Genomic DNA, 24,481 nt, shown 5'->3' with positions numbered 1-24,481 from the left:
AACGATCAATCGATGTTTATTTATATAGCCCTAAATCACAAATGTCTCAAAGGGCTGCACAAACCAGTATTGCAGCTTGCTTCAACTTTGTGTTTTTTATAAACATAGATTATATATATTTATGTAGACTAAACGTACACATATGAACATAGACTTTATTGCCAAAAGTATGGTGTCCAGCCATCCAAATGATGAGAATCACTAATCACTTGGCCTGGTGTATCGAATCAAGCACTTAGACATGAAGACTGTTTCTACAAACATTTGAGAAAGAATGGGCCGCTCTCAGTGATTTCCAGCATGGAACTGTCACAGGATGCCACCTGTGCAACAAATCCAGTCCTGACATTTCCTCACTCCTTAAATATTCCAAAGTCAACTTTATTCTAAGAAAAGTGAAGAGTTTGGGAACAACAGCAACTCAGCCACCAGGTGGTAGGCCAGGTAAACTGACGGAGAGGTCAGCATAGTCCAAAGACTTGCTCCAAACTTCCAATTAGCCCACGTACAGTATGCAGAGAGCTCCATGGAATGGGTTTCCATGGCCGAGCAGTTGCATCTAAGCCATACATCGCCAAGTCCAATGCAAAGCGAGGGATGCAGTGGTGTAAAGGACATCACCACTGGACTCTAGAGCAGTGGAGACACTTTCTCTGGACTGATGAATCACACTTTTCCATCTGGCAATCTGATGGACCAGTCTGGGTTTGGAGGTTGCCAGGAGAACGCTACATTTCGGACTGCATTGTGCCGATGTGAAATTTGGTGGAGGAAGAATTATGGTGTGGGGTTGTTTTTCAGGAGTTGGGCTTGACCCCTTAGTTCCAGTGAAAAACTTTGAAACATTTTGGACAATTCCATACTCCCGACCTTGTGGGAACAGTTTGGAGCGGGCCCCTTCCTCTTCCAACACCAGTGTACAAAGCAAGGTCCATAAAGACATGGATGAACTTGACTGGCCTGCACAGAGTCCTGACGTGAACCTAGTAGAACACCTTTGGGAGACTGAGAGCCAGGCCTTCTCCGCCAACATCAGTGTGTGACCTCGCCAATGCGCTTTTGGAAGAATATTGCTATAAGACACTCCGCAACCTTGTGGACAGCCTTGCCAGAAGAGTTGAAGCTGTAATAGCTGCAAAAGGTCATATTGAACACTATGGGTTAGGAATGGGATGGCACTTCAACCTCATATGGTGTCCAAATACTTTTGGCAACAGTGTATGTATGTTTACATGTACATACATGACAATCTAGCATCAAGCTAACAAATATACATTTTTCCTGCAGATGATTTTCACAATAAAGGCGTACAAATAGTACTCTGTAGAGCAGGGGTCAGCAACCTTTTTGAAAGCAAGAGCTACTTCTTGGGTACTGATTAATGCCAAGGGCTACCAGTTGGATACACACTTCAATAAATTGCCAAAATAGTCAATTCGCTCAATTTACCTTTAATAAATAAATCTATATATATAAATGGGTATTTCTGTCTGTCGTTCCGTCGTACATTTTTTTTCCATTTACGGAAGGTTTTTTGTAGAGAATAAATTATGGAAAAAAAAACACTTAATTGATCGGTTTAAAAGAGGAGAAAACAGGAAAAAAAGAAAATTCAATTTCGAAACAGTTTGTGTTCAACTTCGACTCTTTAAAATTCAAAATTCAACCAAAAAAGAGAGGAAAAGTAGCTAATTCAAATCTTTTTTATTGAACATCATTAGAAAATTTTCCTGATTAAGAATAATTTTAGAATTTTGATGACATGTTTTAAATAAGTTAAAATCCAATCTGCACTTTGTTAGAATATATAACAAATTGGACCAAACTATATTTCTAACAAAGACAAATCATTATTTCTTCTAGATTTTACAGAACATTTTTAAAATAAATTCAAGACTTTGAAATAAGATTTAAATTTGATTCTACAGATTTTCTAGATTTGCCCAAATAATTTTTTTGAATTTTAATAAGTTTGAAGAAAAATTTCACAAATATTCTTCGTCGAAAAAACAGAAGCTAAAATTAAGAATTAAATTAAAATGTTTTATCATTTTTTACAAAAAAAAAAAAAAATACTTGAACATTGATTTAAATTGTCAGGAAAGAAGAGGAAGGAATTTAAAATGTAAAAAGGTATATGTGTTTAAAAATCCTAAAATCATTTTCAAGGTTGTACTTTTTCTCTAAAATAGTCTTTTTGAAAGTTATAAGGAAAGGAAAAAAAAAAATTTTTTTATTTAAACAAGTGAAGACCAAGTCTTTAAAATATTTTCTTGGATTTTCAAATTCTATTTGAGTTTTGTCTCTCTTAGAATTAAAAATGTCCAGCAAAGCGAGACCAGCTTGCTAGTAAATAAATACAATTTAAAAAATTAAGGCAGCTCACTGGTAAGTGCTGCTATTTGAGCTATTTTTAGAACTCATCTGGTCCTTACGGGCGACCTGGACTTGGTGACCTCTGCTGTACAGGAGTTCCATCGAGTGACTAATTGGACAAACTTTAAGGGGAGGAACCGTTCTCTCGCGCTCATTCTTCAGAATAGAGGATTTATTATATGTAACATTTCAACAGTACATTGTTGGACAAACAGCAAACAACTGACAGCAAAGCTAATGATACTGCAATACTTTGAAAACATCACAAATGTATTTGTTTCAATCGCAGTACATCAATGTTTGGAACCTGACAGGCAAAGTAAAAATGTACACACAATTAAAAACAATCAAAAAGAGTGCATTGTTGTATGGAAGTAAAAAGCCTGTACATGACATTGCTTGACGAGAAATGAACATATGGGACATAACTACAGCGTCGTTACTTAGGCTGCTGCCCCCGCGACCTGACTGTAGATAAGCAGAAGAGAACTACAGCTAATGGACAGTGAAGTACAGTGCTGTGAAACACTTTTTCTATAAAAGACGTCAAAGAGATAACGTTTACGTGAATAAAAACAAGTCCTAGCATGCAGGGCCGCTCCTAAATGAAATGTGGCCTCCTTGCCCCTTCACACTCCAATCATGTCAAACAATTTGACTCAAACCCAATTTGTTTTGGACCTCATTTACGGTTATTTTGGATGCGAAACAAGACATCAATGAGAAGATTAAATAGCAAATGTTTCAGTTTGAAATGTGCAGTTGTATTTCTTATCAGTGGCAGAGCAGGAAGGGGCTGGGGTTAATCAACTTTTTCCTGCAAAAGGAGGCGGGACCCTACGCACGGCGAGGGAACGTTAGAAGTTAGCGAGTTGTTGGAAATGCGTAGCCCGCCGCGCGTGCACCACGGTGTAAAAACAAGATGGAGGACGGCGGTTAACAAACCCCAGTGGCTTAGTCATCGTAGTCTCTTCTTGGCGGCTTGTTGGACGGGACGGGGGGCGCGTCACGGTCGTCGTAAGGTTCGTCGTAGCGAGCGTCATCGTGGTAGCGGCGGTCCTGAGCGCCACGCTCTGGGCGGTCGTCGTACCGCTCGCGGGAGTTGCCGTAGTCGCTGCGGCGGTCGTCGTCGTGGTGCTCGCGGCGGTCTGCGTACTTGTCGCGCGCGTCGGAATAATCGCTGCGGCGGTCGGTGTAGTCGCTGCGGCGGTCGGTGTAGTCGCTGCGGCCGTCATCGTAGTCGCTGTAGCGGTCGTCGTGGTCCCGGCGGGGGCTGGGGTCGCGTTGGCCTCGCCCCTCGGGCCGGTCACGAAGAGGCGCCCTCAAAGAGCGATCGTCGTCGTCGTCGTCGATACGTCGGTTGTTGGCTGCCTCGCCATTCCTGTCTGGTTCTTTGTCGGGGGGGCCTTCCTCACGAACTCTGCAAAGTGAACACGGCAGCGTCAAGTGACCTTCACGGTAGCATCACGTGACCTTCGCGGTAGCATCATGTGACCTTCGCGGCAGCGTTACGTGACCTTCGCGGCAGCTTCACGCGACCTTCCGTCACATATTGCTACAAAGCTGCACAGAAACTACCAAAACATTATAGTTGACATTTGGACACTTTTCGTTGCAACCAAGTGAAATGTTTGTGTGCTGGAAGATAGATGGAATACCGTATTTCCTTGAATTGCTGCCGGGGCGCTAATTAATTAAAAACCTCTTCTCACTCCGGCATTTACCAAAGGCATGCGGTAAATTAGGCCTGCGCTTATAAATTTGAGTGTGATGTAAGGATACCATCATGAAAAGCACATTTAATGAAAAAAAAAACGTTATTATGGTCTTACCTTTACTTATAAATGAAGTCCATGCGCAGCTCCTTCTGATCAAAAGCATCAATAACTTGTTTATAGAAGTCTTCCTTATCTTTCTTCAGTTTTAAAAGTCTCTCTGTCTCGATGGAGATCTTCCTTTATTACCTCCTGCTTCGATTGAAAGTCCAGTTTAGAAAACTGTCTTATTTTAGATATGTAATCCTCCATGTTAAAAGTGCAAGCGAGAGGAAAAAATAAACACACGCTGCTCACTCTTGCTGCTTGTTGTCACTTCTTCTGCAGCCGAGTAGTCGCAAGAAGGATCACTAGCGCCCTCTACCACCAGGAGGCGGGAGTCATTTAATGACTCATATTTGACACACGCAGCTACGGTATATTAATAAAACATAGCTGCTTACTGTTCTTTTTAGCATATTCAATAGCTTGGACCTTAAATCCTACTGGATAGCTCTTAATCTTCTTCCCTTTATGCGATTTCAAAATAGTTGAAATCAGCCTCCTCCATTTTGAAAATGATGACAGGTGAAGTGTCACTCATGACGTGACGAGTTTGACCCGGTGGAAATTCTAGGCATATACTAATTATTTGGCGAAACCAGTTCGACCTGGCGGAAATTCTAGGACATGCGCTAATAAAAATAATATTTTGCGAAAGGAGTTTGACCCGGCAGTAATTCTAGGCAGGCGCATACTATATACCCGGCGGCAATTCAAGGAAATACGGTAGTTGTGATTTCCCTCTCTGCATGAAAGTTTAAAAGTAGCATATATGAATGCAGTATGAAGAAGAATGTTTGAATGTAGACACATAGAATCATCATACTGCTGTCATTATTAATATAGTGGCAGGGGAAAGGGAAGTCTGGGTTTCCCTGCTTAGGCTGTTGCCCCCGCGACCCGACCTCGGATAAGCGGAAGAAGATGGATGGATGGATGCTAAAACAAAGTCAATCCATCCATCCATTTTCTACCGCTAATCCCGTTCTATCTCTGCTGCATTCAGGTGGAAGGCGCCGTACACCCTGGACAAGTCGCCATCTCATCGCAGGACCAACACAGTGGATGCGGGAAATATCGCTCAAAAGGAAGACATGAAACTGCTACAGGAAAATACCAAAACAAGAGAAAAAGCCACCAAAATAGGAGCACAAGACAAGAAGTAAAACAGCAATAAACTCCAAATAAGTCAGGGTGGGATGTGACAGTACACCTACTTTGAGACAAGAGCTATAGTCATGCATGTTTGCTTATGCTTTAAAGTCATATCCAACAATGACTTTTTATTGTCAACCGAGTTTCGTTTTTTAATATATATATATATATGTATATAAGTGTACAAATGTATATGTTTGATTTAAATGTTAAACTGTGTATATGAGACGTGTGCTACATATATGTTGCTTATATATTGTTTAAAAAAAAAGTAATATAAGTGAAGCATTTTTTAGATTTTATATATTTTGAACCTTGTTCTTGTTGTGATGGGGTAGGTTTATATAAGCGTTGCTTCAACCTACACCCTTTCGGCTCAATCATTGCTCAAATGAGTGTTTTTTTTTCTTTTTTGTTGTTGTTCTTTGTTTTATGTGAAGATTGCCAAAATAAATAAATAAATAAATGTATATATGCATCAAGTGTTCATTCAAGGCCTCCGCTTGGGATGGTTTCCTGCTGGCTCCGCTGTGAACGGGACTCTCGCTGCTGTGTTGAATCCGCTTTGGACTGGACTCTCGCGACTGTGTTGGATCCATTATGGATTGAACTTTCACAGTATCATGTTAGACCCGCTCGACATCCATTGCTTTCCTCCTCTCCAAGGTTCTCATAGTCATCATTGTCACTGACGTCCCACTGGGTGTGAGTTTTCCTTGCCCTTATGTGGGCCTACCGAGGATGTCGTGGTGGTTTGTGCAGCCCTTTGAGACACTAGTGATTTAGGGCTGTATAAGTAAACATTGATTGATAATATCCAGATATATATGGTGTATGGTCACATGGCCTAAAAATATAGATATTAATAAAAGGCCCTAACTCGAGGCAATGTTGGACGGTCCAGTTAGTTGTGTCAGTAGAAACGCAGCATCTGCAGCTTCTCAATACTTTGGTGGATAAATGTCCTTCATTCAGAAACTTGTGACTACATGGCAGGGAGACCGCTGAAAAACTAACTATAATAACAAGGGCTCTTTAAAAGAAACGTCTCCTTCAAGCGGCGATGAAGTGTTTGGTGTCTTACCCCATTGCGTATTCCTCCTCCTCCTTCTTCTTGCGGCAACAGCAGCAGTAGATGACCACGGCCAGGATGATGAGAGCCGCCACGACTCCTACGATGATTCCTGCGGTGGAGCCGATGTTCATGGACGCTGTGCGGGGCAGAAGAGCGAGAGTCGGCGTGCAGACTTTTAAAAGGACAAGGTGCTGCTCTCACGTGGCATGACTGAAAGTGTGATGTTGCAGCTGGCGGAGCGAATCTTGTTGCTGGACGTGCAGGTGTAATATCCCGACGTTTCCTTGGTGATGTTGAACAGAGACATGACTCCGCCCCCTGGCGTGGAGGAGACAACATGGTCAACTGCCCCGTGCTAACAAAGAGATGCTTGCTAAACAACACCAGTGCTCGTCTAATTTTGCAAGCCAGTGTTTTTCAACCACCAGAGCGCCGTGTGATACGGTGTGGTGTGCCGTGTGATACGGTGTGGTGTGGTGTGGGAGGTGATCTCACCTCACCTCATTGGCTTAAAAATATTTCTTGTAAACCAGTAATTATAGTCTGCAAATGATGTGTTGTTGTTGATTGTCGGTGCAGGGTAACCGTGTAATACTCTTCCATATCAGCACTTGGCAGCCGGGAGTTAATTGCTTTGTAGATGTCGGAAACAGCGGGAGGCAGTGTGCAGGTAAAAAAAGGTGCCTGATGCTTAAACCAAAAATAAACAAAAAGTGAGTGCCCCTAAGAAAAGGCAATGCAGAACAAAACTAAAACCTAACTGGCTACAAAGTAAACAAAAACAGAATGCTGGACGACTGCAAAGACTTACTGTGGAGCAAAGACGGCGTCCACAAAGTACATCCGAACATGGCGTGACAATCAACAATGTCCCCACAAAGAAGAATAGCAACAACTTAATTAGTCTTGATTGCTAAAACAAAGAGAGTATGGGGTATCGGACTGTCTGATTGTGGCGGTCCGCTCCCTGTACGATCAGTGTCTGAGCTTGGTCCGCATTGCCGGCAGTAAGTCGAACACATTTCTAGTGAGGGTTGGACTCCGCCAAGGCTGTCCTTTGTCACCGATTCTGTTCATAACTTTTATGGACAGAATTTCTAGGCACAGTCAAGGCGTTGAAGGGTTCCGGTTTGGTGACCGCGGGATTAGGTCTCTGCTTTTTGCAGATGATGTGGTCCTGATGGCTTCATCTGACCGGGATCTTCAGCTCTCACTGGATCGGTTCGCAGCCGAGTGTTAAGCGACCGGAATGAGAATCAGCACCTCCAAGTCCGAGTCCATGGTTCTCGCCCGGAAAAGGGTGGAATGCCGTCTCCCGGTTGGGGAGGAGACCCTGCCCCAAGTGGAGGAGTTCAAGTACCTAGGAGTCTTGTTCACGAGTGAGGGAAGAGTGGATGGTGAGATGGACAGGCGGATCGGTGCGGCGTCTTCAGTAATGCGGACGTTGTACCGATCCGTTGTGGTGAAGAAGGAGCTGAGCCGGAAGGCAAAGCTCTCAATTTACCGGTCGATCTACGTTCCCATCCTCACCTATGGTCATGAGCTTTGGGTCATGACCGAAAGGATAAGATCACGGGTACAAGCGGCCCAAATGAGTTTCCTCCGCCGTGTGGCGGGTCTCTCCCTTAGAGATAGGGTGAAAAGCTCTGCCATCCGGGAGGAACTCAAAGTAAAGCCGCTGCTCCTCCACATCGAGAGGAGCCAGATGAGGTGGTTCGGGCATCTGGTCAGGATGCCACCCGAACGCCTCCCTAGGGAGGTGTTTAGGGCACGTCCAACCGGTAGGAGGCCACGGGGAAGACCCAGGACACGTTGGGAAGACTATGTCTCCCGGCTGGCCTGGGAACGCCTCGGGATCCCTCGGGAAGAGCTAGACGAAGTGGCAGGGGAGAGGGAAGTCTGGGTTTCCCTGCTTAGGCTGTTGCCCCCGCGACCCCACCTCGGATAAGCGGAAGAAGATGGATGGATGGATGCTAAAACAAAGTCAATCCATCCATCCATTTTCTACCGCTAGTCCCGTTCGGGGTCGCTAGAGCCTATCTCTGCTGCATTCAGGTGGAAGGCGCCGTACACCCTGGACAAGTCGCCATCTCATCGCAGGGACAACACAGTGGATGAGGGAAATATCGCTCAAAAGGAAGACATGAAACTGCTACAGGAAAATACCAAAACAAGAGAAAAAGCCACCAAAATAGGAGCACAAGACAAGAAGTAAAATAGCAATAAAATCCAAATAAGTCAGGTTGGGATGTGACAGTACACCTACTTTGAGACAAGAGCTATAGTCATGCATGCTTGCTTATGCTTTAAAGTCATATCCAACAATGACTTTTTATTGTCAACCGAGTTTCGTTTTTTAATAATTTCCGCCAGGGGTGTGCCTCAGGATTCTTTCAACGCAAAAAATGTGCCTTGGCTCAAAAAAGGTTGAAAAACACTGTTCCAAGCCATGTAAACAAATATTAGTGCAAGCCTTTTGTTTCCCCAGCACCCTGTTGAAGGGCCTGATCCAAGTTATCAATAGGGCAAAAACAATAATCACCATCATTTGGATTCATTTTGCAATTGCGGCTAATTACACAATGATTCAATATAGTATTGCACCACTTTAAGTACAGTTTCAAAACCCTGGATAGAACTTAGTGAGGAATAAACCACAGCAAGGTACATAATACTTTTAAACAACAGTAGCAATAAAATTTAGTTTTTCATAAAACTACATGTAGTGATTTTAACCTTTTACATGTATTTGACCACAGCAGCGAGTTTTTGTTTCAAATAGAGTTGAATCAAATTTTTGTTAATTACATCAAAAATCCTCACAATACATCTTTTGGACAATTTTGACCAGTATTTTAAGTACATCCATCCATCTTCTACCGCTTGTCCCTTTTGGGATCGCAGGGGGTGCTGGAGCCTATCTCAGCTTCATTCTGGGGGGAAGGCGGTGTACACCCTGGACAAATCCCCACCTCATCACAGGGCCAACACAGATATACAGATAACATTCACACTCACACACTAGGGACCATTTAGTGTTGCCAATCATGTCTTTGGAGGTGGGAGGGGCCTATCCCCAGGTGCATGTCTTTGGAGGTGGGAGGGGCCTATCCCCAGGTGCATGTCTTTGGAGGCGGGAGGAGCCTATCCCCAGGTGCATCTCTGTGGAGGTGGGAGGAGCCTATCCCATGTGCATGTCTTTGGAGGTGGGAGGGGCCTATCCCCAAATGCATGTCTTTGGAGGTGGGAGGGGCCTATCCCCAGGTGCATGTCTTTGGAGGTGGGAGGAGCCTATCCCCAGGTGCATGTCTGGAGGTGGGAGGGGCCTATCCCCAGGTGCATGTCTTTGGAGGTGGGAGGGGCCTATCCCCAGGTGCATCTCTGTGGAGGTGGGAGGAGCCTATCCCATGTGCATGTCTTTGGAGGTGGGAGGGGCCTATCCCCAGGTGCATGTCTTTGGAGGTGGGAGGAGCCTATCCCCAGGTGCATCTCTGTGGAGGTGGGAGGAGCCTATCCCATGTGCATGTCTTTGGAGGTGGGAGGGGCCTATCCCCAAATGCATGTCTTTGGAGGTGGGAGGGGCCTATCCCCAGGTGCATGTCTTTGGAGGTGGGAGGAGCCTATCCCCAGGTGCATGTCTGGAGGTGGGAGGGGCCTATCCCCAGGTGCATGTCTTTGGAGGTGGGAGGGGCCTATCCCCAGCTGTATGTCTTTGGAGGTGGGAGGGGCCTATCCCCAGGTGTATGTCTTTGGAGGTGGGAGGAGCCTATCCCCAGGTGCATGTCTTTGGAGGTGGGAGGAGCCTATCCCCAGGTGCATGTCTTTGGAGGTGGGAGGGGCCTATCCCCAGGTGCATGTCTTGGGAGGTGGGAGAAAGCCGGAGTACCCGGAGGGAACCCACGCAGTCATGGGGGGAACATGCTAATTCCACACAAAGATCCTGAGCCCGGGATTGAACTCAGGATCTTGGTATTGTGAGGCACATGCACTAACCCCTGTTCCACCGTGCTGTATTTTAAGTCAAAGCATAGTAATTGTGTAAATGAATCAATACGTGCTTTACAAAGATGCCATACGTAATAATGTGGCCAGAAATGGTACTGGGGTCACAATTATAAAATTCTGTAGTACCCTCCCCCTGACTGAGGCTGCCCAGCCCTAGTTTAAAATAGTGTATCAGCAAAGTCATGTGACCGCAAAGTGTATGCCACCATTTTGGACGTTGGATACTTACTGCTGGTCGTTCTTGGGCTTTTGATGTGAGGAACTCTCCTGGTATCAAGACTGGTCCACTCATAGGTGGGTGGCGGCGAGCCCTCCTCGGACTTGCACGTCAGGTTGATGTTCTGCCCGTACTCGGCTTTTCCTTGGATGCCACAGATGGGTGTGGAGGGAGCGACTACAAATCAACAATTCACAAGTTATTGTAATTATAATAAATAATTCATTTCTATAGCGCTTGTCATGTTCAGGCTCACAGGGGTGTTTGTGATGAGTACGTGAAGCACTATGCAACATACATGCCTCACTTGTCCTATCATCTTGTTTTGGACCAAATATTCGTCAAAATGTCCCCCTCGTTTTTTGTTTATGGTCTCAGTTATCGCGCACGTCACAGTAGCTACTAAACGTCACAGTAGCTACTGTGACGTTTAGCTGGCATAGTGGTTATGCAGGTGTGTTCTCTCTATAATGCAGGTGGACTGGACACAGCGTGAAGGTAAGAAATGATTTATTTCTACTCATACAGGGCTGCCAATAGTAATAACATGGCGGTTACCACAGCAAGATATAGCGACATTAGCTCGGATTCAGACTCGGATTTCAGCGGCTTAAGCGATTCAACAGATTATGCATGTATTGAAACAGATGGTCGGAGTATGGAGGCAGATAGTGAAAACGAAATTGAAGAAGAAATTGAAGCTATTGAGCGAATAGCTATTGACGCTATTTGGCCATAGCGTGGGTGTACCTAATGAAGTGGCCCATAGCATGGCTGCCTTATTAGCATCGCCGGTAAAATGTGCGGACCAAACGATCAGGACTTTCGAATCTTGTGACACTGGAGCAACTTAAATCCGTCGATTGGTAAGTGTTTGTTTCGCATTAAATGTGGGTATCTAGTGTCAAATGTACATACAGCTAGAATAAATAGCATGTTAGCATCGATTAGTTGGCAGTCATGCCGTGACCAAATATGTCTAAATAGCACATCAGTCAACAACATCAACAAAACTCACCTTTGTGATTTCGTTGACTTAATGGTTGCAAATGCATCTGCAGGTTATCCATACATCTCTGTGCCATGTCTGTCTTAGCATCGCCGGTCAAATGTGCAGACACTCTGGTACATTCAATGGGGGTCTGGCGGCAGATTTCTTGCCAGCGGTGCAACTTGAATCCTTCCCTGTTAGTGTTGTTACACCCTCCGACAACACACCGACGAGGCATGATGTCTCCAAGGTTCCAAAAATTAGTCAAAAAAACGGAAAATAACAGAGCTGAGACCCGGTGTTTGTAATGTGAAAATGAATATGGCGGGTGTATTACCGCGGTGACGTCACGTTCTGACGTCATCGCTAAAAGACCGATAAACAGAAAGGCGTTTAATTTGCCAAAATTCACCCATTTAGAGTTTGGAAATCGGTTAAAAAAATAAATGGTCTTTTTTCTGTAACATCAAGGTATATATCGACGCTTGCATAGGTTTGGTGAAAATGTTCCCCTTTAAAGGAGCGCAATGGAAACAAACCTTTTGGCTTTTTGTGCCATCCATTTGCCTTTTTAAAGCATTACATGGATTACATTCTTTAAGATGTCAATAATAAATCAATCAAAACACTGTCAACTGTGGATGGATGTTTGCTGCATGTCTGAAAGCAGCTCTTCCTGAGGGTGTTTCAGTGTTATAACTTGGCTTTTACTTTTGATACCAAAATGTGTCTATTCTCCCTTTTTCTGTCTACACACTGTGTCTGTTTGTAAGTACTCTGTGTGTGTGCGCTACCCAACATGCTCCTGTGCTGGTAACACCACAATCTCACCACCACGTGATGACGCGCTGTCATGCCCGTTAAAATGGGGTACCGGTACTTTTCAAACAGAGAATAGTTCTGTTTTTGATTCATTAGTACCGCGATACCATACTAGTAACGGTATACCAAAATATACTAGTACCGTACAACCCTAGATCCAACAAAACAGAGTGTTTACCTAGAACCACCAGGCGAGTGGTGGCAGCTGGCTTGCCCTCGTCGTCACCAGGGATGTTGATGCGACACTCAAACTCTTTGTTGTCTTCCAGTCGGATTGAAAGGAGTCTCAGGTCGGCCTTTCTGGAGGCCACGTCCACATCCAGGAAGACCCGCTTCTCATAGGCGGCCTTGATGTTGGTCTCATTTCTGTAAGAATAATGGGTGACGATGGATGTCTGAGGGAACAAACGTCAGAAAGATTAACGGCAGAAGTTGTCGTCTGTAAAACGAAGAGTAGGTAAGAACAGACCCGTTGGCCGTCAGGTTCCAAATCGTCCACGGACCATTGGACGATGACGTCGGGCGTGCCGGGAGCTTTGGGGGCGAAGGAGCATGGCAGCGTGATGTTGTCCCCTCTGGCAAACTCGTACTGGGCATTTGGGATGTTGACTTCCAGAGCACCGACTCCTGGCACCACTGCCACGATGGACACACCCTCATTATTGCTTCAATACACCGCTGTCAGGGGCCACACCTGAACCACCACATTGTTTTATATGGCCCCCAAACACCTGAACATAATATGTGTCAATAAAGTACTACAGACTGACTCATTATCCCTGCCGATATTTGGCATTTTGACGTATATCAGGTCAACCACATCTGTTTGTTTTTCAGACTGCAAGCTGCTACTATTTTCCTACGCTTTAAATCCAGCGGATCCTAAAATGGTGCAGCTAATTTATGGATTTTTCTTCGCCAACAGCCATAATGTTTCGCATTCAAAAAATAGCTTGCACGGAACACCAGCAGAGAGGCCGACAAGGTTTGTTATTGTTTGTGCTACGGCGCCATCTTTTGGGACAGGTTTCACTCACTGAAGGTGCGACAGGTTGAAAATGTACTTTTTGTTTCGTGCCTTGAACCAGAATTGCATTTCGTTTGGTTTACTATTCGTCCATAGCGTTTCTACTCATATGGATTCTTCATTTATCACTCCAAGTCTACGTTTGTAAATTTAACAATACAACTGCTGAAGAAGGAGCTGAGCCGGAAGGCAAAGCTCTCAATTTACCGATCGATCTACGTCCCCATCCTCACCTATGGTCATGAGCTTTGGGTCATGACCGAAAGGATAAGATCACGGGTACAAGCGGCCGAAATGAGTTTCCTCCGCCGTGTGGCGGGTCTCTCCCTTAGAGATAGGGTGAGAAACTCTGCCATCCGGGAGGAACTCAAAGTTAAGCCGCTGCTCCTCCACATCGAGAGGAGCCAGATGAGGTGGTTCGGGCATCTGGTCAGGATGCCACCCGAACGCCTCCCTAGGGAGGTGTTTAGGGCACGTCCAACCGCTAGGAGGCCACGGGGAAGACCCAGGACACGTTGGGAAGACTATGTCTCCCGGCTGGCCTGGGAACACCTCGGGATCCCCCGGGAAGAGCTAGATGAAGTGGCTGGGGAAAGGGAAGTCTGGGTTTCCCTGCTTAGGCTGTTGCCCCCGCGACCCGACCTTGGATAAGCGGAAGAAGATGGATGGATGGACAACTAGAGCAATTCATACATACTAAACTGACCCGTGTGTGAGGTCCGTTCGAACGTTTTCATGCACAATTGTATGTGGTATTGTAACGTAATCAAGCTTGCGTCGTTAGCATTGGCCAATATAACACATCTACGAGTTTGTATTATTAACTTATAATGGCGTTCTTTTTGTGGTTTCAGTTTCACAAATTCCTTAGTAAATTCACCAAAACTTCACCGTAAAGTTAGTGAGTCTGTTTAGCAGATTGGAGAGCTCGCTTACGCAGCTAGTGGGTCCATGAACATGACTTCTGTTTTGTTTGAACGGCCGTTTTATGCTCTGTTACAGACACTGTTTGGAAACAACTTCATACCAGTATACCTGTATAACTGCAGCTTTCTTTCTTCTAAAATTTGGTGGGTGCGGCTTAAACAATGGAGCACTCCACAGCCCGGATAAAATATATACACACACAATACCGGTATTAAACAATAAATAATTAGTATACCGTATTTCCTTGAATAACCGCCGGGTATATAGTATGCGCCTGCTTAATGTTACCGCCGGCTCAGGATTAACGCCGGGTCAAACTCGTTTCGCAAAGTATTATTTTTATTAGCGCATGTCTACAATTTCCGCCGAGTCAAACTCGTTTCGCCAAATAATTAGCATATGCCTAGAATTTTTGCCGGGGTCAAACTTGTCATGTCACGAGTGACACTTCACCGGTCATCATTTTCAAAATGGAGGAGGCTGATTTCAATCATTTGAAATCGTGCAAAGGGAAAAAGATTAAGAGCTATTTGGTAGGATTTAAGGTCCAAGCTATTGAATATGCTAAAAAGAACAGTAAGCATCTATGTTGTGTTAATATACCGTAGCTGCGTGTGTCAAATATGAGTCATTAAATGACTCCCGCCTCCTGGTGGTAGAGGGCGCTAGTGATCCTTCTAGCGACTACTCGGCTGCAGAAGAAGTGACAACAAGCAGCAAGAGTGAGCAGCGATTGTTATTATTTTCCTCTCACTTGCACTTTTAACATGGAGGATTATATATCTAAAATGAAACAGTTTTCTAAACTGGACTTTCAATCGAAGCAGAAGGTAATAAAGGATGATCTCTATCGAGACAGAGAGACTTTTAAAACTGAAGAAAGATAAGGAAGACTTCTATAAACAAGTTATCGATGCTTTTGATCAAAAGGAACTGCGCATGGACTTCATTTATAAGTAAAAGGTAAGACCATACGTTTTTTTTATTAAATATGGGATTCATGATGGTATCCTTACATCACACTCAAATTTATAAGCGCAGGCCTAAATTTACCGCATGCCTTTGGTAAACGCCGGAGTGAGAAGGGGTTTTAAATTAATTAGCGCCCCGGCAGCAATTCAAGGAAATACTGTAACCACTATGTCTCTTCTGCTTGGCTTTCAAAACTTCTTTCCAGGTGTCTTACGGGTTCTGTGTTTGTTTTCGGCACTGCAAGACCCACCTCTGTCCACAACACGCGGGATTATTAAAGGAGAGCGCCGTGTTTCATGTTCCGCGAGTCAACCCGATAACGCGACAGATATGATGGACATGGAGACGACAGAGAAGATATCGCTGCCAAAAATCCAACCTGTTTAAATATTAGGACAAATGGGAAATTATTATACAAGTAAAGAAGAGCAGGCAGCAGCTCACACATTCTCATACTTTCTGCAACATCCAACAAGAATTGATATCAGGCAGTTACTGCTCTCACTTTTTAAATAGACCTAGTTTAGAACAGTTGACCTGCCGCTTTTCTTTTAAACTCTGTCCCCTTCTGGTGTCTTGAGAGTATACCAGGTGGTCCCAGATAATCTCTGGAGAAGTGCTAGCTGTTCCACTGGACTACTTTTCCACGGTTGTTGACTTGTCTACACGGAAGAAGACCTCCTATGACTATCTGCTGGATTCCCCATGGACTGGACTCTCACATACATTGCAACTGGTCACCAAGCTGGGGGTCCCCACATAGACGGCCCCTTTCCAAGGTTTCTTTTTTTCCCTAGCTCTGAGTTTTTCCTTACCCGGGTGTGGGTTCGTTGTTGCAGTTTGTGAAGCCCTTTGAGGCATGTGTTATTCAGGGCTATACAAACAGACTTCGATTGTGCGTCACGCATTGTTTATTTTTCTTGAGCTATGCAATATTCTAAAAAAGACAAAAACTTGAGAAAAACCCACAACAAATATGAAGAAAAGACCCAACAAAGTAAATTCAACAAATGAATTGATCAATGCGGCCTGTGCCTGATATTTTCATTTGTCAGCATGTGGCCCTCATTGGAAAACATTTCAAGGCCTCTAATGTACGTTCACCCGGTTTTATTTATTACTATATGATTCTGGAGCAAACTCACCCACCAAGTTATTACTCATGACACGCAATAAAACGCACTGTTGCTGCCCGATCCGTTTGCAAACATCGCGTCCTGCCGTGCCACTCCAGTTTGACCACTTGGAGCGGTAAATAAACATTACACAAATAACAACGGATGTGCTTTCAAAGTCATATTCCAGAGAATAGGAGGTTGTGGAACGCTCTCCTTGACCACCTGAGGGCACCACAGACTGTGAATTCCTTTAAAAAAGGCTTAAAAACTCTTATTTAAAAAAAATATATAATAATTTTTAAGATATACAGTATATGTGCTAGTTGTAGCAATTACTGTTCTACGTTTTATTTATTTTTTTACAAATGTTTTACCTGTTAGGGGCAGTATAAAGTTATTACCAGTTAAGCCGTCTGAAACTTAGCAAAAGGAGGTTCTTTACTGGACATTCATGTTCAAACAACACCATTTAACAATAGAATATGTCCTTCCAACGATATTTTTTGAGAAAAAAAAAGTAACTTTAGGGTTTGCAACTCTTTTGTTTTGCAATATTAATATAGAACACATGAATCATTTATTTTTAGAATGAGACACTACATTTATTTTGGGAGAAAACAACTACAGCACATATTACATTAATCGGCATGTTTATTAAAGACAGCTTCCTAAAATGTGTTGTCAATATTATTCTGTTGCTTGGAACATTTTTCAAACATAAAAGTTTGCATAAAAAATTGCTCTCAATGGATTAATGATTTTAAATGATTAGTTACAACTTAAAACATTTAAGAAGCCCTCAAGTGATTGTCTCTCTTTAATAAACATATATATTTTTTTTCAATAAGCACGGTTTGTTGTAGTGTTTTTACTCGTTTAATTTGAATTGTCTGTATTATTTTTTACTTGTAGTTTATTTTAAGGGTTTTGTTTACACAGTAGATTGTGTTTATTTTTGATCGATATGTCAATTTTTCAACCAGTCAGTTATTGAATTGTATTGCAAGTGCATCAGCTCGAGATGGTCTCCTGCTGGCCCCACTATGGACTGGACTCTCACTATTATGTTAGATCCACTATGGACTGGACTCTCACTATTATGTTAGATCCACTATGGACTGGACTCTCACTATTATGTTAGATCAACTATGGACTGGACTCTCACTATTATGTTAGATCCACTATGGACTGGACTCTCACTATTATGTTAGATCCACTATGGACTGGACTGTCACTATTATGTTAGATCCACTATGGACTGGACTCTCACTATTATGTTAGATCCACTATGGACTGGACTCTCACTATTATGATAGATCAACTATGGACTGGACTCTCACTATTATGTTAGATCCACTATGGACTGGACTCTCACACTATTATGTTAGATCCACTATGGACTGGACTCTCACTATTATGTTAGATCCACTGTGGACTGGACTCTTACTATTATGTTAGATCCACTATGGACTGGACTCTCACTATTATGTTAGATCCACTATGGACTGGACTCTCACTATTATGTTAGATCAACTATGGACTGGACTCTCACTATTATGTTAGATCCACTATGGACTGGACTCTCACTATTATGTTAGATCCACTATGGACTGGACTGTCACTATTATGTTAGATCCACTATGGACTGGACTGTCACTATTATGTTAGATCCACTATGGACTAGACTCTCACTATTATGTTAGATTCACTATGGACTGGACTCTCACTATTATGTTAGATTCACTATGGACTGGACTCTCACTATTATGTTAGATCCACTATGGACTGGACTCTCACAATATTATGTTAGATCCACTATGGACTGGACTCTCACAATATTATGCTAGATCAACTATGGACTGGACTCTCACTATTATGCTAGATCCACTATGGACTGGACTCTCACTATTATGCTAGATCCACTATGGACTGGACTCTCACTATTATGCTAGATCCACTATGGACTGGACTCTCACTATTATGCTAGATCCACTATGGACTGGACTCTCACAATATTATGCTAGATCCACTGTGGACTGGACTCTCACTATTATGCTAGATCCACTATGGACTGGACTCTCACTATTATGCTAGATCCACTATGGACTGGACTCTCACAATATTATGCTAGATCCACTGTGGACTGGACTCTCACTATTATGCTAGATCCTCTATGGACTAGACTCTCACTATTATGTTAGATTCACTATGGACTGGACTCTCACTATTATGTTAGATTCACTATGGACTGGACTCTCACTATTATGTTAGATCCACTATGGACTGGACTCTCACAATATTATGTTAGATCCACTATGGACTGGACTCTCACAATATTATGCTAGATCAACTATGGACTGGACTCTCACTATTATGCTAGATCCACTATGGACTGGACTCTCACTATTATGCTAGATCCACTATGGACTGGACTCTCACTATTATGCTAGATCCACTATGGACTGGACTCTCACTATTATGCTAGATCCACTATGGACTGGACTCTCACAATATTATGCTAGATCCACTGTGGACTGGACTCTCACTATTATGCTAGATCCACACAACGTCCATTGCAGTGGTCGCCCAGGGGGGGGGTCACCCACATCTGCGGTTCCCTCCAAGTAGGGCTGGGCGACATTGGCTTTTATTAATATCGCGATATTTTTATGCCATATTGCGATATACGATATTTTGCCTTGGCCTTGAATGAACACTTGATGCATATAATAACAGCAGTATGATGATTCTTCGTGTCTACATTATAACATTATTCTTCATACTGCTTTAATATATGCTTCTTTTAAAACTTCATGCAGAGAGGGAAATCACAACTAAGTCAATTGACCAAAAGTGTATTTATTAAATACTCTTCTTTCTCTCACGGGTGATTTTTTTAAATGAAATAACAAATTAATAGTGTTGCTACCTTTTTGTAATAACACTTCTGCTGCATACTTGTCTGCTGGCTTCCCACTTGAAGCCAAACCACCGCCAGATTACAGACCCCCTGCTCTTTATTTCGGGCATTTATTGTTCTTCCTCCATTTGTGATAAGTTTCGCACCATCTCTCTCTTGTATTGTCACAAGTTCTGCTCCGCTCGACATGCCTCAGCTAACGTTAGCCATGCTGCTACCTCTCTGGCTGGCAAGAGTGCATGACGCTAGACTCACGAGAGTATGTGACGTATGTAAGAAGGCGGGCGTGTTTTCCGGCTCTGTGAGAATGAGAGACGAGGAGGCGTGAGAAATGTAATGCCCGCAGCTAAAAGCAACACGACCTGCCTCAGCTAACGTTTTCCTGCTGGCTCCGCTGTGAACGGGACTCTCGCTGCTGTGTTGGATCCGCTTTGGACTGGACTCTCGCGACTGTGTTGGATCCATTATGGATTGAACTTTCACAGTATCATGTTAGACCCGCTCGACATCCATTGCTTTCCTCCTCTCCAAGGTTCTCATAGTCATCATTGTCACCGACGTCCCACTGGGTGTGAGTTTTCCTTGCCCTTATGTGGGCCTACCGAGGATGTCGTAGTGGTTTGTGTTGTGGTTTGTGCAGCCCTTTGAGACACAAGTGATTTAGGGCTATATAAGTAAACATTGATTGATTGATTGATAGTTCTCGGTGAGAGTATGTGACGTATGTACACAAGAAGGGCTTGTTTTATGTCTCTGTGAGAAGATGACACAAGGAGTGAGAAATGCCAGTATTGTGAATTGTGAATTATATTTATATAGCGCTTTTCTCTAGTGACTCAAAGCGCTTTACATAGTGAAACCCAATATCTAAGTTACATTCAAACCAGTGTGGGTGGCACTGGGAGCAGGTGGGTCAAGTGTCTTGCCCAAGGACACAACGGCAGTGACTAGGATGGCGGAAGCGGGAATCGAACTTGCAACCCTCACGTTGCTGGCACGGCCGCTCTACCAACCGAGCTAAACCAGTAATGTGATGCACGCAGCTAAAAGCCACGGTGTGAGAACATATAATCGAATATTACGATATAGACTTTTTTTTTTTATATTGCACCGAGACAAACCTGTGATATATCATTTATATCGATATATCGCCCAGCCCTACCTCCAATGTTTCTCATTGTCCCATTGGGTTGAGTTTTTCCTTGCCCTGATGTGGGGATCTGAGCCCAGGATGTTGTTGTGGCTTGTGCAGCCCTTTGAGACACTTGTGATTTATGGCTATATAAGTAAACATCCATCCATCCATTTTTTACCGCTTATTCCCTTTTGGGGTCGCGGGGGCGCTGGCGCCTATCTCAGCTACAATCGGGCGGAAGGCAGGGTACACCCTGGACAAGTCGCCACCTCATCGCAGGGCCAACACAGATAGACGGACAACATTCACACACTAGGGCCAATTTAGTGTTGCCAATCAACCTATCCCCAGGTGCATGTCTTTGGAAGTGGGAGGAAGCCGGAGTACCCGGAGGGAACCCACGCATTCACGGGGAGAACATGCAAACTCCACACAGAAAGATCCCGAGCCTGGATTTGAACCCAGTACTGCAGGAACTTCGTATTGTGAGGCAGACGCACTAATTTATAAGTAAACATTGATTGATTATTTTGTTTGCACATTTGTTGTTGTTTGATCAATTCAATAACGCAATTTGGTGCGTTCAAAGGGTTGGATTGCAAAAATCATTCTTAATTATTAACATGAAATTAAAGTTTATTTAGTTAGGGCAATTAAATATGTTCCCTTGTATCAAAGGGGACCTAGTAGAGTGTCCGCCCTGAGCGAGTTCAAACCCCGGCCGAGTCATACAGTTCGAGATGCTACCTCAGTAGAAGCATTTAAGTCTCACCTTAAAACTCATCTGTATACTCTAGCCTTTAAATAGACCTCCTTTTTAGACCAGTTGATCTGCCGCTTCTTTTCTTTCTCCTATGTCCCCCCCTCCCTTGTGGAGGGGGTCCGGTCCGATGACCATGGATGAAGTACTGGCTGTCCAGAGTCGAGACCCAGGATGGACCGCTCGTCGGGACCCAGGATGGACCGCTCGCCTGTATCGGTTGGGGACATCTCTACGCTGCTGATCCGCTTGAGATGGTTTCCTGTGGACGGGACTCTCGCTGCTGTCTTGGATCCGCTTAAACTGAACTCTCGCGGCTGTGTTGGAGCCACTATGGATTGAACTTTCACAGTATCATGTTAGACCCGCTCGACATCCATTGCTTTCGGTCCCCTAGAGGGGGGGGGGGGGGGGTTGCCCACATCTGAGGTCCTCTCCAAGGTTTCTCATAGTCAGCATTGTCACTGGCGTCCCACTGGATGTGAATTCTCCCTGCCCACTGGGTGTGAGTTTTCCTTGCCCTTTTGTGGGTTCTTCCGAGGATGTTGTAGTCATAATGATTTGTGCAGTCCTTTGAGACATTTGTGATTTGGGGCTATATAAATAAACATTGATCGATTGTAGCTGAGATAGGCGCCAGCGCCCCCCGCGACCCCAAGAGGGAATAAGCGGTAGAAAATGGATGGATGGATGATTGATTGATACCAAAGACTATAACAATGGGAGCCGTTACCTCCCTGCTTGGCACTCAGCATTAAGGGTTGGAATTGGGGGTTAAATCACCAAAAATGATTCCCGGGCGTGGCTATCACCGCTGCTCACTGCTCCCCTCACCTACCAGGGGGTTGAACAAGGGTGATGGGTCAAATGCAGAGGACACATTTCACCACACCTACTGTGTGTGTGACAATCATTGCTACTTTAACTTTAACGAAGCTAGAATAGCTTCTGTAGCCGAGGATCGGACCGCCAAGTGCCCTGCCTTCGGCTGTCGCCCAGCTCACAATGCACCCGACCTCTATGGCCCCTGCTATGGGAGGTGAGCCCATTGGAGGGGTGACCCACGTTGCCTCTTCGGGCTGTGCCCGGCCGGGCCCCATGGGAACAGGCCCGGCCACCAGGCGCTCGCCATCGTATAAAAGTAAAGCCGCTGCTCCTTCACATCGAGAGGAGCCAGATGAGGTGGTTCGGGCATCTGGTCAGGATGCCACCCGAACGCCTCCCTAGGGAGGTGTTTAGGGCACGTCCAACTGGTAGGAGGCCACGGGGAAGACCCAGGACACGTTGGGAAGACTATGTCTCCCGGCTGGCCTGGGAACGCCTCGGGATCCCCCGGGAAGAGCTGGACGAAGTGGCTGGGAAGAGGGAAGTCTGGGTTTCCCTGCTTAGGCTGTTGCCCCCCCGACCCGACCTCGGATAAGCGGAAGATGATGGATGGAAGCTAGAATACAATTTGAATGATTTATATTTTATATAAATATTTCAGGTTATCGCGAACTGTTAAAAAAAAAAGGAGTAAATTGTGTATATTTTGAACAAATACCGCCAAGTGGGGAGCGGAAGTTGCTGATTTAGCGCATGCGCAAAGGTGCCCGGCAGCGACACGCCCAATATTAGCAATTCACCACAATGCTAGCTAGCACTTTTAGCCAACTTTGAAATTGAACAATGGACAAAACTATCCCCCCAAAAACTCTTTAACAGATGACTAATGCAACACTTTGTCTGGTAATGTGTTATTATTAAATACACAGGCCATTATCTCAGTCCGAGCGTTGAAGAAATGACGCCGACAATCAGACAGGTAAAGTGGAAGATGAATTATACTTACTCAGGCACAGAAGCGTGAAAGTCAACATCTTGGTCTTCGTGGCCACAAACATCACAAGAACTTATCTTTGTGAGTGAAAGAGAAGTCAAATGCAGACAAAGTCGCACATTTGGATGAAAAAAAAAACCCTCGACGTGACTTTGCGCGTCTCTCCTGGGCGCGCCCTCGATCAGGCCGTTGAGTGACAGCTCTGTGAGCCAATCAAAAGCAGGTCCTGCCGGAGAGGTGACATTCTTGTCCCGCCCACCCGACCTGTTTGGGCCTGTCCTCTCCTCCATAAAGGTGACAGACACTCCTTTGCTGCTGTTAGACATGGAGCTTCATATTTATGTCCGTTTGCTCATCACAATCAACAATAAGCAATGAAAAGGAGTTATTGTTGGACGACAACAGCAGAGAATGAGAAATAAAAACAACAGAATAGAAGACGACTGTTTGGAAGCAGAAGTGTTTCAACCTGTCAGACCGGTTCTACTAGAAGGTGTTTTTAGTTTTGAATGGCGATACACGTTCACATGAGCTAAAGGAGAAATTTAGCAGGTTTATTGATTTATATCATGAAATCAGAAAAGTGCACGTAACTTTGTTGTCTCTGTTGCCAGATGATGAGAGTACTAAACACGAGACATGGTACAAAGCAAAAATGTTGAGTTTTGATGGTTTTATTGAAAAGGTTGACAGGTTGATGTATTTCCAAAATGATGATGATGAGGTTGAAAATGAGGGTTCCGCTGTTGATGGTTTTGAAAATGAAACAGTACAACCCTACGATAGCATTTCAAATGTTCCATCTATTGTTTTATCAAAGCCCTTCGAATCCACAGTCTCAAACAAAAGCAAAATGTCTTCCACTTCTTCTGCTCGCATATAAGCAGAGGCAGATAAGGCAGCACTTGTCGCCCGTGCTATTGCTTTAAAAGAGATCCATGCATGGAGGCGCAGGCAGCAGCTCTAAAGAGGGAACAAGATAAGCAGGCAGCAGCTTTAAAGAGGGAACAAGATGAGCAGGAAGCAGCTCTAAAGAGGGAACAAGATGAACATGAAGCAGCTCTAAAGGGGGAACAAGATGAGCAGGAAGCAGCTCTAAAGAGGGAACAAGATGAGCAGGAAGCAGCTCTAAAGAGGTAACAAGATGAGCAGGCAGCAGCTCTAAAGAGGGCACAAGATGGACAGGAAGCAACTCTAAAGAGGAAACAAGATGAGCAGGCAGCAGCTCTAAAGAGGAAATAAGATGATCAGGAAGCAGCTCTAAAGAGGGAACAAGATGAGCAGGAAGCAGCTCTAAAGAGGGAACAAGATGATCAGGAAGCAGCTCTAAAGAGGGAACAAGATG

At 44.3% G+C, this 24,481-nt stretch overlaps 1 protein-coding gene across 1 annotated transcript; it reads right to left on the bottom strand.

Annotated features, from left to right (window-relative positions):
* Positions 1-2,625: 2,625 nt before the first annotated feature.
* LOC133543141 (cell surface A33 antigen-like) lies at positions 2,626-23,347 on the bottom strand. The gene is made up of 7 exons (XM_061887619.1): positions 23,149-23,347; positions 12,928-13,094; positions 12,637-12,853; positions 10,658-10,822; positions 6,625-6,741; positions 6,433-6,559; positions 2,626-3,796 (listed from the first exon to the last, which is right to left on the bottom strand). Exons 1-7 carry the CDS (start codon positions 23,198-23,200, stop codon positions 3,331-3,333), a joined length of 1,311 nt encoding a protein of 436 aa, XP_061743603.1. The 5' UTR covers positions 23,201-23,347; the 3' UTR covers positions 2,626-3,330.
* Positions 23,348-24,481: the final 1,134 nt, after the last annotated feature.

The sequence above is a fragment of the Nerophis ophidion genome, linkage group LG25 (genome assembly GCF_033978795.1).
Source record: "Nerophis ophidion isolate RoL-2023_Sa linkage group LG25, RoL_Noph_v1.0, whole genome shotgun sequence".
Taxonomy (NCBI): domain Eukaryota; kingdom Metazoa; phylum Chordata; class Actinopteri; order Syngnathiformes; family Syngnathidae; genus Nerophis; species Nerophis ophidion.
This window is presented reverse-complemented; position numbering and strand designations above follow the sequence as displayed.